The sequence below is a fragment of the Lampetra planeri genome, chromosome 26, assembly GCF_965212315.1.
Source record: "Lampetra planeri chromosome 26, kcLamPlan1.2.h2, whole genome shotgun sequence".
Lineage (NCBI taxonomy): Eukaryota > Metazoa > Chordata > Hyperoartia > Petromyzontiformes > Petromyzontidae > Lampetra > Lampetra planeri.
The window spans coordinates 2532865-2547564 of record NC_136132.1 but is presented as its reverse complement, the minus strand read 5'-3'; the positions used below and the strand labels follow the sequence as shown (position 1 = coordinate 2547564).

The 14700-nt window shown below is 47.0% G+C and overlaps 1 protein-coding gene across 6 annotated transcripts in view; it reads left to right on the top strand.

The window, feature by feature from the left end:
• The window catches only part of LOC144727568 (guanine nucleotide-binding protein G(s) subunit alpha-like), a 91436-nt gene that overhangs the window by 24725 nt on the left and 52011 nt on the right, over positions 1-14700 (top strand). For 2 of the 6 annotated variants that reach the window (XM_078606462.1, XM_078606458.1), the window contains exon 1: positions 6130-6782. The exons of 2 other annotated variants lie outside the window; for them this stretch is intronic. In XM_078606462.1, the coding sequence (XP_078462588.1) occupies positions 6608-6782 (175 nt within the window). In that variant the 5' untranslated portion in view covers positions 6130-6607. Of the gene's footprint in view, positions 1-6129; positions 6783-7329; positions 7367-7469; positions 7489-14700 lie in introns of those variants that run through there. 2 more of the 6 variants (XM_078606459.1, XM_078606460.1) reach the window with 2 other exon arrangements.

Here is a 14700-nt window from a genome sequence, read left to right as displayed (position 1 = left end):
GGTCTCACGCCTGAAATTTCACTTTAAAAAAACGAAGATTCCCCCATATCACAACAAAACAGTTGTGTACAGATATTAAAACACCAAACATAATAATTTGTTCAACGAATCCTGCCTGCATTAACCGCAACACAGTACCTGTAGTGAACATGCAAACCAAAGTACATGCTCTGATGGTCATGTATATGGCATTGCATTTGAAACTGATTGGTCCACACCAGAAACGGCTTTCTTGTGAGCCTCGTGTAACAAAGAGTTTAGACCAGAGAACGCCAAAAGGCGGACCGTACAAACACAATGCCACTGTCAGGGCATATTTTGGGTTTTTTTCGGTAAAGTCACGTAGGTAAAAAATTAAAATTAATAAAAGTTAAATAAAAATAAAATAAAAATCACGACGTTTCGGAGGCAACACAAGCTTCCGTCTTCAGGTGGAACCGTCACAGGGCATTTATATATCTCGTAGTGAGCAGCTACAATATGGGACATTTCCCCTATAGCCTCAAAGTTCCCCTATAACCTGCGCAGACTTGTCGAGTTAAGGACCTATTCAGGCCGACAACGTCCCCAGCCGTGGAGTTGTGACTAGCAACCACGCCCGGCCGCCTTTGTCTCTCCCCAGTTGCGACGTTTTAAACCGCACCGGGTACTCGTTTGAGGCCGAGTCGACCTAGGGGATCGGATAATCGTCGCCTGGTGTTTGTGGCCTCGAGCGGGAATCGAACCCGGGGCTCGTCAGGTTCGTAGCGCAGCGCGCTCTAAACCACTACACCCACCGCTCCCCCCCCCTCCTCCCATGCACAACAACTACAACAACTGAAGTCACCACGGCGCTTGTGCCAGGCTAGGTGCACACGAACGAGGCATTGCCGTGGCGATTCCAGGTGTCGCGATCCAATGTCCGAACCGGAATCGATTCCCTCCCCACTGACGCTGCCGTATTGCTCCTAATATCCGCGTGCTCTTTACATCACCACCATCATCATCGTCATCCATCAAAATCGCACGCATCATAAAACTATGACGTAGCAATACGCGCGCGTGTATATATTTTATATAAAACACACGCACGCCTGTATTTAACAACGTAAATGTTCACCTTTTCTTTGGCCTGAGCTGTTTTGTGTGGGTTTTAGTTCGCACCCACAGCTCGCCACTAGCGGGCGTTCGCTTTCTCTGAGCCTTAGCGTCACACTCCCTCCACGGGGGGGGGGGTGTATGGGGGGGGGGCCCGGCGAATTACTCGGTTCACCGATTGCTACTGGGGGATTCGTCGGCTTTGTTGTTGACTCGTTCAGTGGGAGTCTTTAAGCGGCGTGGAAACTTTAACGCTCTCGAAACCTTGAGCCCCCCAATCGGGTGAAATCGATGAAACTCGTGCCCTGGGTTAGTGGTGGACGCGTTGAAGGCAGCGTGTCGTTTTGCGAATTATTCCAGACAGGGGGCTACGTTTGTTCCAAATGTTATCTCTTTATTTTACTAGCCCTCCTAGAACAACATCACGATTTACACATCACTCAAGGTGTTGTATACGTAACGTGTTGGATGTTGCACCTTGTTGTGATCTTTATGTACAATTATTGTACGGTACTGATGCACGTGGTATTCCCTCCGCAAAATGTATTTATTGATCACAACTCAAATTAAAATAAATGTATTTAATTCCCATAACCATGCATATAAAGGCAACGTACTGTACCGCCCTTTCAACTAGCTTCAGAGGGATATAACTCAAATAATCGACAGCATGTTTAAATAATAACTTTGATTATTTGAATCAAGTAATCTAACAGTTGATGGATGAAGGCATCTCTCACTCAATGCCTTGTCGATTTCTGGGAAGAGGTTGTTTGACCATACTTCAGCACGTGGTGGGTGGTGAAGTATGTGGGATTGCGTCCCCCAGGGGAGTCGTATGCCACTGACGAAAGCCGTCAAAGTCTTAATAGAAACGTTTATCAAAAACCTAAATAGTTTATTTTTGATCTGAGCACTGTTGGGCGTTGTGTGTGCTGTGATTTTGTGGATTCTTCCACGTTTAACTTGTGTTTTATTTACAACTTATTAATTGCACCATAGATGTGTGTAGTTTGTTAGACAATATGAAGTATGCATTCCATGTGCACCCATAAAATAAACTCGAACGCACTCGTCATAAACACTGCCTTGAAAAGAGACAATCGGCGACGTTTCAGGACATGACCCCTTAACACATTCAGGGAAACAGCGGCGAGTGATGGCGGATAAGGGTTGTGGACTGCACTTGACACTATGGGGCCTGATAAGATTTGCATTTTCTAAATGTTCTCTGATGAGCAGTTTCGTTAAATAGGCATATGAATAAGAACATAATAGTAGCTCTCGAGTATCAGACAAACTTTTAAATACTCCAAAGTATGACTAAATAAACGAATTAGTATTGAAATTATAAAATACTGCCACAATGTATTGTGGGAAGGCTTGTTTTTGGAGCAACCCAGAGTATAATTCGTTTTTTTTTTGCGTGTGAAACATTTATAGCCGTGCTATCGATGATCCGACATTTCTTTTCGTCGAATAAAAACGTGAAAACTACAGCGATTCGATTTCACGATGTGAATTGGGAACATTATCATTTGTGTCACCACGTGCCGAGCCAATTTGTGACGTAGCGATGACGGCCGTCGATTGGGGCGGACCGAGTCACGTTCTCGGCTGATCCAACTAACGCATCGCGGTCACGTGTCCCTTGTATTGGCTTAGAACTCATTATGCGCGTACTAAATGCATTTATTAGCCAATACACGGAGTCGTATACGTGTTTAGCTTGCTCGCAAGCAGCGGCGTGGGGGGGGGGAGCTGGATTTGATTGGGTTAGAGGCGTGCAAAGAAACGACCCCGGAACGCACCCTCCGACTTTCATCAGAGCTCGAATCCTTCGCACAGAACTTTGAAGGTGGCGACCACCTTGCAAGACCTTACACGGCAGTTGGTGGGGGGGGGGGGCAGCCTCATCCAGAAGTGGAGTCACAAAAACAGGACTCTGTTGGTTTTTCCCCCAACTTGTATTCCCTTAAACAGCTAACTTTGGTGTTATCCTTTCCCGCAAACGTTATCCCGACTTCGTTCTGTCGGTGTCATGAGCGAGACCAAAACAATTGGATTCGCTCGCAGTGAACCCGTTCGTCGTTAGAGAACGGCCCGCGGAAGCTGATATTGCAGATCTACATCCGAGACACTAAGTTCGAAAAACAATAGATAACAACAGAAACGTTTTATTAATATTATAATCGCAAATAATCGACAACAACTTTGTCAATTCACGCACGGAGTTTTCTTCTGTACCATACTTCAACCACGATGTTGGAAGTCATCCCGTGCTCAGCCTTGGAACTCCCGAAGCTTGTCGGGTACAGTGTTAGCAGGGAGGGTTCGCGTCAACCCGAGCGCGCTTCTTTATAGCAGCAGCGTGAGTCGCGAAACATTCGCGATTAAACGGGATCGCGTTTCCTTCCTCCACTAAAAATGGACTGCGCCGTTTGTTGACATACAAAGACGCACGCCGATGACTCCACCAACACGCTATGCGGAAGGCAGCACAGGTCGGCAGTTACGGAAGCCACGTGTGATGATGATGATGGTGCTTTCTGTGTGACGATGTGTAGACTCGGGTGCGATGTGTAAACATCGTGTAAACATCGCCACTAGAGAGACAAAGGCGGACGGGCGTGGTGCTGGCCACCCACCCCCTCGTGTGCCGTGCCGGCCTTCATAGGTGCTCGCAAACAGCACTTGCTCCTAAAGTCTGTTAAGGCTACACGGGTGATATTTGTATTTTTTGACGATGTGTGTGTATGGGGAGCGGAGGTGCAGTGGTTAAGCTCACTGCGCTAGGAACCGGGGAACTTGAGTTCGATTCCAAGAAATGCATAGCTAACGTATCAGTAGCGAGCGATATCAGAATCGGTCCGAGTATTGATCGATGAATTGGTAATCACGAACACCACTCGCCTGTATCGGCTACACAAATAATCCTCGTCTTTTCTGATGACGTGCCCTCTGTGATGGCAGTCGAGTGGTTAGTGATTTAGAACGTGCAATTTATACCTCCAAAGAATATCTAGATGATGATGGTGATGATGATGAATACATGCGTTGACTGCCGGCATGGCTATTATCTTTGCTGCGTATGACGAAGAGAACGCTGTTTGTGATGATCATGGATATTATTGTGGTCTCTTGATGCTACCGATGATGGGCTGGTGACCTTCACTCTGTTCATGACGATGATCAGTGTGACGATAGCAATGATTATTTTGACGGTAGCAATTATTATGGCAAGTTCAAGTTGATTCCGTTTAACCAGGCTAGGATTACCGTAGTCTCATTTGCTGGGGGCTTTCGTAAATAGAGGGCGATGATTGCTGTGTGTAATCCCAATTGAGTAATTTTCTAATCAGGCTAATTTTGACCCTTACGGCCGGCACAAGAACGACGTCAGTGGGATCTTTAAGGTTGATCGCAAAGCAGACGGCGCGTAGTTATGTTTTAGCGGTTATTACACCCGTGGTATTAATCAGGGCGGCCGCTGTAACTTGAACCGTGAACCTCTGCAAAGAGGGTGTAGGTCATGATGGTGATGGCGTGACTGTGATCATTTTGACGATGGTGCTGATGACGGTAATGATGGTGATGATGAGTGAATGGTAAGCATGGTAAATGACGTGGTGTTCGTAATGTGTGATGGTGATTATGATTGTATTCATGGCAAGGGATGTTGATATGTGATGGTAATCGTCAAGATGAAGGTAATGATGTTGATGGTGTGGATAATTGTAATCATAGCAACTATGATGATGCGTGATGATGTAGGTAATGTGTTGATGTGATGGTGTTGATGATTATTGTAAGAATGTTAACGATGGTGATGGTAACTATGATAATGTACATTGTGGTGATGATGGCGGTGATGTGTGTGTGTGATCATTCTACTCGTGATCATGATGGTCATGTGATGATGATGGAGGTAATTGTGGTGATATGGATGATTGTGCTGCTTGCTGTTCATAGTAATGATAATGATGTCGGTGATACAATGGAAGTCACGTTAATGATGTTGATGATGCATGTTGCGAATGGAAATGTGGATGGTGCCGATGGTATTGTGTTGATGGTGGCAATGATGGTTGTGAGGCAATTGTGATGATAATGATGGTGATGGTAACTGTGATGGCATTGATGATGATGATGATAAGAATAATCATGGCTACGATGACGCGTGATGATGCGGGCAATGATGTTGATGGTGACGATGTTGACGGTTAATGAAGTTGATTACGGCAATGATGGTAATCGTGTGATGGCGTAGATGGTGGTGGCAACAATGGTTGTGATGGTGGCAATAATATTGTGATGTTGATGATGATGGTAATGCTGTGATGACCATTACGATGTTGGTAATCAGGGCAATGATGTTGATGGTGACGATGAAGTTGATGACGGAAATGATTTAATGTTAATGCTGTGATGATGGCGTTGATGGTGATGGTGGTGATGATGGTGGTGATGGTGGTGGTGGTGATTGGTAATGATCGTAGCGATGATGACGCGTGATGATGCAGGCAATGATGTTGATGGTGATTATGGTAACGGTTAATGAAGTTGATGACGGCAATGATGTTATTGCTGTGATGATGGCGTTGATGATGGTGGTGGTGGTGATGATGGTGGTGATGATGATTGGTAATGATCGTGGCGATGATTACGCGTGATGATGCAGGCAATGATGTTGACGGTTAATTAAGTTAATGACGGCAATGATGTTAATGCTGTGATGATGGTGGTGATGATGGTGATGATGGTGGTGGTGATGATTGGTAATGATCGTAGCGATGATGACGCGTGATGATGCAGGCAATGATGTTGACGGTTAATGAAGTTGATGACGGCAATGATGTTAATGCTGTTGATGATGATGGCGTTGATGATGATGTTGATGATTGGTAATGATCGTGTCGATGATGACGCGTGCGTGACGACGTTGACGGTGGGTTGGGGGGGGTGTGTGTGTGGGGGGGGTCTCGAGCCCTTGACGCCCCCCCCCCGACTGACGCGGTGGGGCTCTGGAACGCAGCGGCGCTTCCGTTTCGCGACGCGAGAGGGAGGAGGAGGAGGAGAGAGGAGGAGGAGGGGACGAGACCGAGGGAGGAGGAGGAGAGAGGTAGAGCGAGAGAGGGAGATGGGGCAGGGCTATGGGCGGTTGTAATCTCGGCTGTTTGGACACCATTGTCAGCCACATTCGATGCTGCTGGATACGATCCCCTTTTCGAAGCGGCGCTAAACGCGTTACGCATCACGTCCCGCTGGAATTACAACGGGGGGCAGCGTTTCACCACCGGACTACACACATGTACGTGTACATACGTACATGTGTGTACACACACACGTACGTACGTAGACCGTACGCGCGTTGTACGCGTTAGAGCGACATCGCGTTAAGGCTGCTTGGGTCTCGGCAGCTGCCCCCCCCCCCCCCCATTGGAAACGGGCAGAGGGAAGGAAGAGAAGGCCAACGTCGACCAACCCCTCCCCACCACCACCTCCTCCTCCAGCCGTGCCCCCACTGGCCATGGGCTGCCTTGGCGGGGGCAGGAGACGAGGAGAAGGCGACGGCGAGGGGGGCAGCAGCAGCAGCAGCAAGGAAGACGACCGCCGCTCGCAGCGAGAGACCAACCGCAGGATCGAGCGCGAGCTGCAGAAGGATAAACAGCTGTACCGTGCCACACACCGCCTGCTGCTGCTGGGTACATACACACACACGTAGATACACACACACACACACGTAGATACACACACGTAGATACACACACACGTAGATAAACAGCTGTACCGTGCCACACACCGCCTGCTGCTGCTGGGTACATACACACACACGTAGATACACACACACACGTAGATACACACACACACGTAGATACACACGTAGATACACACACACACGTAGATACACACACGTAGACACACACACACGTAGATAAACAGCTGTACCGTGCCACACACCGCCTGCTGCTGCTGGGTACATACACACACACGTAGATACACACACACACGTAGATACACACACGTAGATACACACACGTAGATACACACACGTAGACACACACACAGACACACACACACGTAGATACACACACACACGTAGATACACACACGTAGATACACACACACGTAGATAAACAGCTGTACCGTGCCACACACCGCCTGCTGCTGCTGGGTACATACACACACACGTAGATACACACACACACACGTAGATACACACACACGTAGATACACACACACGTAGATAAACAGCTGTACCGTGCCACACACCGCCTGCTGCTGCTGGGTACATACACACACGTAGATACACACACACACGTAGACACACACACGTAGATACACACACGTAGACACACACACACGTAGATAAACAGCTCTACCGCGCCACACACCGCCTGCTGCTGCTGGGTACATACACACGTAGATACACACACACGTAGATACACACACACACGTAGATACACACACACACGTAGACACACACACGTAGATAAACAGCTGTACCGTGCCACACACCGCCTGCTGCTGTTGGGTACATACACACACACGTAGATACACACACACACGTAGATACACACATGTAGATACACACGTAGACACAGACACACACACACGTAGATAAACAGCTGTACCGTGCCACAGCCTGCTGCTGCTGGGTACGCACTCACACGTAGATACACACACACGTAGATACACACACGTAGATAAACAGCTCTACCGCGCCACACACCGCCACCTCGCTCGCCTCGCAGCCTCTCGATATGCGAACACACGCATAGATAGACACACACATTGACTTACACACGTAGATAGACACACACATTGACTTACACACATAGATAGACACACACACAGATAGACACACACACCACACGCATATATAGACACACACATTGACTTACACACGTAGATAGACACACATTGACTTACACATAGATAGACACACACAGATAGACACACACACACCACACGCATAGATAGACACACACACCGACTTACACACGTAGATAGACACACACATTGACTTACACACATAGATAGACACACACAGATACACACACACACACCACACGCACAGATAGACACACACATTGACTTACACACGTAGATAGACACACACATTGACTTACACACATAGATAGACACACACACATATAGACACACACACCACACGCACAGATAGACACACACATTAACTTACACACATAGATAGACACACACATTGACTTACACACATAGATAGACACACACAGATAGACATACACACAGATAGATAGATAGACGTACACACAGACGTACACGCAAACAGATAGACGTACACACACATTTACATACACACGTAGATAGACATACACACAGATAGAGATACACACAGATATACGTACACACAGATAGACATACACAGACATACACACACAGACATACACACACAGACATACACACAGACATACACACACAGACATACACACACAGACATACACACAGACATACACACAGACATACACACAGACATACACACCGACTCTTGCTGGGTATACTGTCAGCCTGATATACAGATGGACGCCGCACAGATAGACACACATACACGCCGACTGCTACTGCGTATCAGATTGTATACCCAGATAGACACCCGCTGTACTGATACACAGACGGCATTGTACATGTACCACCGCCTGCTGTAGGTGTACACAGCAAACACAGACATACATACAGATAGACAGACACGCACATTGACATACACACATAGATAGACATACACACAGACATGCATACAGATAGACGGACACACGCGTGTACAGATAGACGTGTGCTGTACTGACATACACAACAGTCTACACTTTGTATATCAGCTGGGGTGTAGAGCGGGTTAACACCAGTTTGCTAGATACACACACACATCCACCATACACACACATCCACCATACACACACACACACATCCACCATACACACACATCCACCACACATCCACACACATCCACCATACACACACACACATCCACCATACACACACACACACATATCCACCATACACACACACACACATATCCACCATACACACACATCCACCATACACACACACACACATCCACCACACACACACATCCACCATACACACACACACATCCACCACACACACATCCACCATACACATACACACACATCCACCATACACACACACACACATCCACCATACACACACACACATCCACCATACACACACATCCACCACACACACATCCACCACACATACATACACATACACACATCCACCACACACACACCATACACACACACACATCCACAACACACACACACATCCACCATACACACACATCCACCACACACACACACGTGTACACACACATCCACCACACACACACATCCACCATACACACACACACATCCACCATACACACACACATCCACCATACACACACACATCCACCATACACACACACATCCACCATACACACACACATCCACCATACACACACACATCCACCATACACACACATCCACCATACACACACACCATATACACACACACGTGTACACACACATACACACACACGTGTACACACACACACACACACGTGTACACACACATACACACACACACACACGTGTACACACACATACACACACACACACACGTGTACACACACATCCACCACACACACACATCCACCATACACACACACACATCCACCACACACACGTGTACACACACACACACGTGTACACGTACAGAGACCCTCTATCCACTGTTGGACGAGGATCTCTGAACCACGCCGCGGTGTATTTGGGTTAATTGACCATACTTCACCACCCTGGTCAGTGCTGGGGGGGGGGTGAAATGAAACGTGGGGTTGGGGGGGATATAAGCACAGTACAACAATGGGGGATGTATTGTTCTCTGATACGTGGTTGGTGGTGGTGATGATGATGGTGGTGGTGGTTGGTGGCGGTGGTGATGGTGGTGGTGATTATGATGGTGGTGGTGGTGGTGATGGTGGTGGTGATGGTGGTGATGGTGGTGATGGTGATGGTGGTGATGATGGTGGTGATGGTGGTGATGGTGGTGATGGCGGTGGTGATGATGATGGTGGTGGTGATGGTGGTGGTGGTGGTGGTGGTTGTGATGGTGGTGATGGTGGTGGTGGTGATGGCGGTGGTGATGGTGATGATGATGATGGTGGTGATGGTGGTGGTTGCCCATCCAAGCACTATCCAGGCTAAGGGCTGCTTAGCCTTCTGAGCTGACGAGAGCTGCTTGGCTTCCGAGATGCGACGAGTTCAGACACATCCCGGATGATTTGTTCACAAGGCATTACATAGAGGACACAGTACACACACAGTACACACAGCGACACACAGTACACACAGTGACACACAGTACACACACAGTGACACAGTACACACACAGTGACACACAGTACACACAGTGACACACAGTACACACACAGCGACACACAGTACACACAGTGACACACAGTGACACACACAGTACACACACAGTGACACACAGTACACACAGTGACACACAGTACACACACAGTACACACACAGCGACACACAGTACACACAGTGACACACAGTACACACACAGTACACACACAGCGACACACACAGTGCCACACAGTACACACACAGCGACACACAGTACACACACAGTACACACAGTACACACAGCGACACACAGTACACACACAGTACACACACAGTACACACACAGTACACGCAGTACACACAGTACACACAGCGACACACAGTACACACACAGTACACACACAGTACACACGCAGTACACACACAGTACACGCAGTACACACAGTACACACACAGCGACACACAGTACACACACAGTACACACACAGTACACACAGTACACACGCAGTACACACACAGTACACACGCAGTACACACAGTACACACACAGTACACACACAGTACACACGCAGTACACACACAGTACACAGACAGTACACGCAGTACACACACAGTACACGCAGTACATACACAGTATACACAGTGCACACACAGCGACACACAGTGACACACAGTACACACACAGTACACACACAGCGACACACAGCGACACGCACAGCGACACACAGCGACACACAGTACACACACAGCGACACACAGTACACACACAGCGACACAGTACACACACAGCGACACACACAGCGACACACACAGCGACACAGTACACACACAGTACACACACAGCGACACACAGTACACACACAGTACACACACAGCGACACACAGTACACACACAGTACACACACAGCGACATACAGCGACATACAGTACACACACAGTACACACACAGTACACACACAGTACACAAACAGTACACAAACAGTACACACACAGCGACACACAGTACACACACAGTACACACACAGTACACACACAGCGACACACAATACACACACAACATAGGTACACACACAGTACACACACAGTACACACACAGCAATATACACACAACATAGGTACACACCTAAACGTACACGTATACAGGTAAACAGACTCGCACGTAAATACACACACGTGTCAGACGTGCGACACGTAATGTGCATGTGCTGTAGTATCCATATGCGTAGTCACAAGAATAACATATCTTCTTGGTTCTTTCGGTAAAGTCACGTAGAATGGAAATAATAAAATAATAAAAATTAAACATAATAAAATAATTCTCACGACGTTTCGGCCACAACGCAAGCAGCCGTCCTCATGTGAAGAACAGGTGACTTTACCGAAAGAACCAAGAAGATGAATCCCTGCAGTCACGAAAGCTTTAAATCGAAAGAATAACATACTTCCGTATACACACACAGACGTACATGAGCACCTGCGCACACATGGACACCCACATATACATAGTACGTACATACACTTGGACATACACACACCGCCGCCTGTATGTGCACGTAGGCACAGTCCACGTGCATAGTGAATCTACGTGTACGCATTGAATATAGTACGTGTAACTAGTATGCCTGGTCTATGATGTCCAGGTGTCTTATACCATGTATACGTGAAGGGTATATTTAGTGTGGTGTGTATGGTGTGCACACGTCTAATACAATGTATACGTGTGAATGGTATATCGTGCGTGTGTGCACATGTTTGTTGCTGTAAGTTATGCTCAGTCTAAAGGAGGGCACACAGGATACTTGAGCACACTGCATAGAATGTGTTGGCTGCTGTTGTGGCATTTTCTATAGAAAAAAACAATGCTAATGCTCTAATAATGTCCACAGTTAAGGAAATGTTAACTTCCTCTTCTTATTATATATACTTTGAAGTTAATTCAGTAATTAGAGTCTGCTATGTTCGTGCAAGTCTCAAAACTCCTATTCGGGAGGCTCTGGATGCTTAAGCCAGGTACAATGAATTAGTTTTGTTTTTGTATCAAGCGATAATGTGTTAACGCCAGGTGTACAGGTGACCTCTGACCCCCGTACGCTGATGGGGACTGCATCACACGTGTGTGTGTGCACATGATGATGGCAGGGCACGGATTGTGTTCAAGGCGCACATGCTTAGACGGTGTGTGTGTGTTTGTATCTACAGTTCATGAAATGTGTGTGTGTGTATCCCGAGTAGATGACACGAGTGCACGCGTTGATTATTAGACACTTTACTGTATTATATAACCATTTGGTATTTACGTTACACAATGCACTTGAGTACACAGTCACGATAATGGCCATGATTACGATCATTATCAACTCTTCGCCATCATGATGATCATCTTCATCATTTGTTCTGCCCAGGTATAGATTACACGGTGATGATGGTGATGGTCGATCATCTCATGATCATGTGGATTTAGAGGAGGATTGTGATTATCGATGATGATCTTTGTTTTATGTGTTGAATAGTGCATATTGATTATGACGATCTTCCACGTTCGTGTGAAGAGCACTATGAATGCACACGGTGCTGCCGATGTTCAATGTGTATTTGGAGTGCCCAATGACGACGGTGATCTCGATGGTCTTTGTTCAACGATGTATCGCTTCGTTGGTAGACGTCACGTGTGTGTGTGTGCGCTCTCGACATTCCCTGTGTATCCATAATATGACGTGTAAACAGTTGTAAGTTTACTTGGCTTTAAGAGAAGTCTAAAGAGGCCAGCGTAGGTGCATTTTCAAGAGTGACCTGCGGCATGAATTCACCAGCAGGGCGGCGATGAATGCTGTCGCGCGTATAATCCCGAATTGAGAAAGTTGCAGATAATGTTTTAATTGGCCAAATTTTGTAACCCTAACACGCCGGCACACGACGGCCAACTCTTGCGAATGACGTAATCTTTAACGTCCACTGCGAGTGAAGCAGGCGGCGTGTGTTGTGCCGATTACAACCCGCAGTATTTACCAGGGCTGCTGCTGGATTCGAACCGTCAACCGCCGCAATGTGCTCACCGCGAGGGGCACTGCTCGTAATACCAACTGTTGTACGAGCAGTAATGACATGCGTTTGGTTGTTATGCACTGTGTGTACATCTCCAACCAAATCGCCAGCAGTCTTAGAAGCCTGGGATGACCACCATGCGAAATATGTCATAGGTGGCTGCGTTGCAACGTTGACGCACACCAGAGGGCAATCAATGTCCGTTGTTCTGTAATCATATTCTCCTGAGACTACGATCCCCGTCTTTGCCGATCCTGACTAATCAGCGCTAGAGTGAGGTAATGGTTAAATAGCCCTCAAGACCACTAACATCATGGGTCAGGGGTAGGTCCTCATCCAGCAGAGGATCAACAACGGCACCGCACCTGTAAACACCCGTGCAGCAATGTGCTGAGGTGTACACGTGCGTCGATGCAGTAGTCGTGCGTTAAAACCCTTCACATTGTCGAAATGTCTTGCGCCTGATCTGTCCATTTCATACTAGCAACTGTGTGTGTGAGGTTCAACGTCTTTGCTGGCTTTTGCGTCACACTCCGTGGAAAACAAGTTACTTCGTTCGCTGATGAAGGGGACCATAGCATATTTTGTGAAATGGTGTTTGGTTGGGCGAGAGTTCAAGCTTTGTAGAATGTTGGGCTGCCCCTGCTATTGTGTCAAAGCCGGTAGCCGCCTCCTCCATGGTTTTTGGTGGACCTACATTTGAAAAGATTTGCTTTGATGATGTTTCTCTTGTTCTTCTGGATATGGACTTGACTTGCCGTCGAATTTCAGCACTCTAGCCCTCCTGGAACATCATGACTGAACTTTACATGAAAAACAACGTCAAAAACAACTCAACACATTTGTCAATAACACTGACCTTAAAAAAGAGAAAGTATGAAACGAGTGTATTTGGTTATGCTGCTTTGGCAGTGTTTTTGACAGAATGTGTCGTGTTTTTTGTTGTAAGTTGTGCACGACTGCTATCGCTATAAAGAAGGGACCATTTCCCTAAACATCGCCCATTATATTTTTCCTTCTAAGGCCACACATTGTTATTGACAGAACGTGTTGAGGTTTTAAAAATATATATTTAGGCGTGTCGCTGAAATATGTCCCTGCATACGATGGTGGAACTCGTACGTTAGCACGAGCAAACTTGGGTGAATGCATCTCATTTCAAAAAATGCCATACATCAGTGGCAAA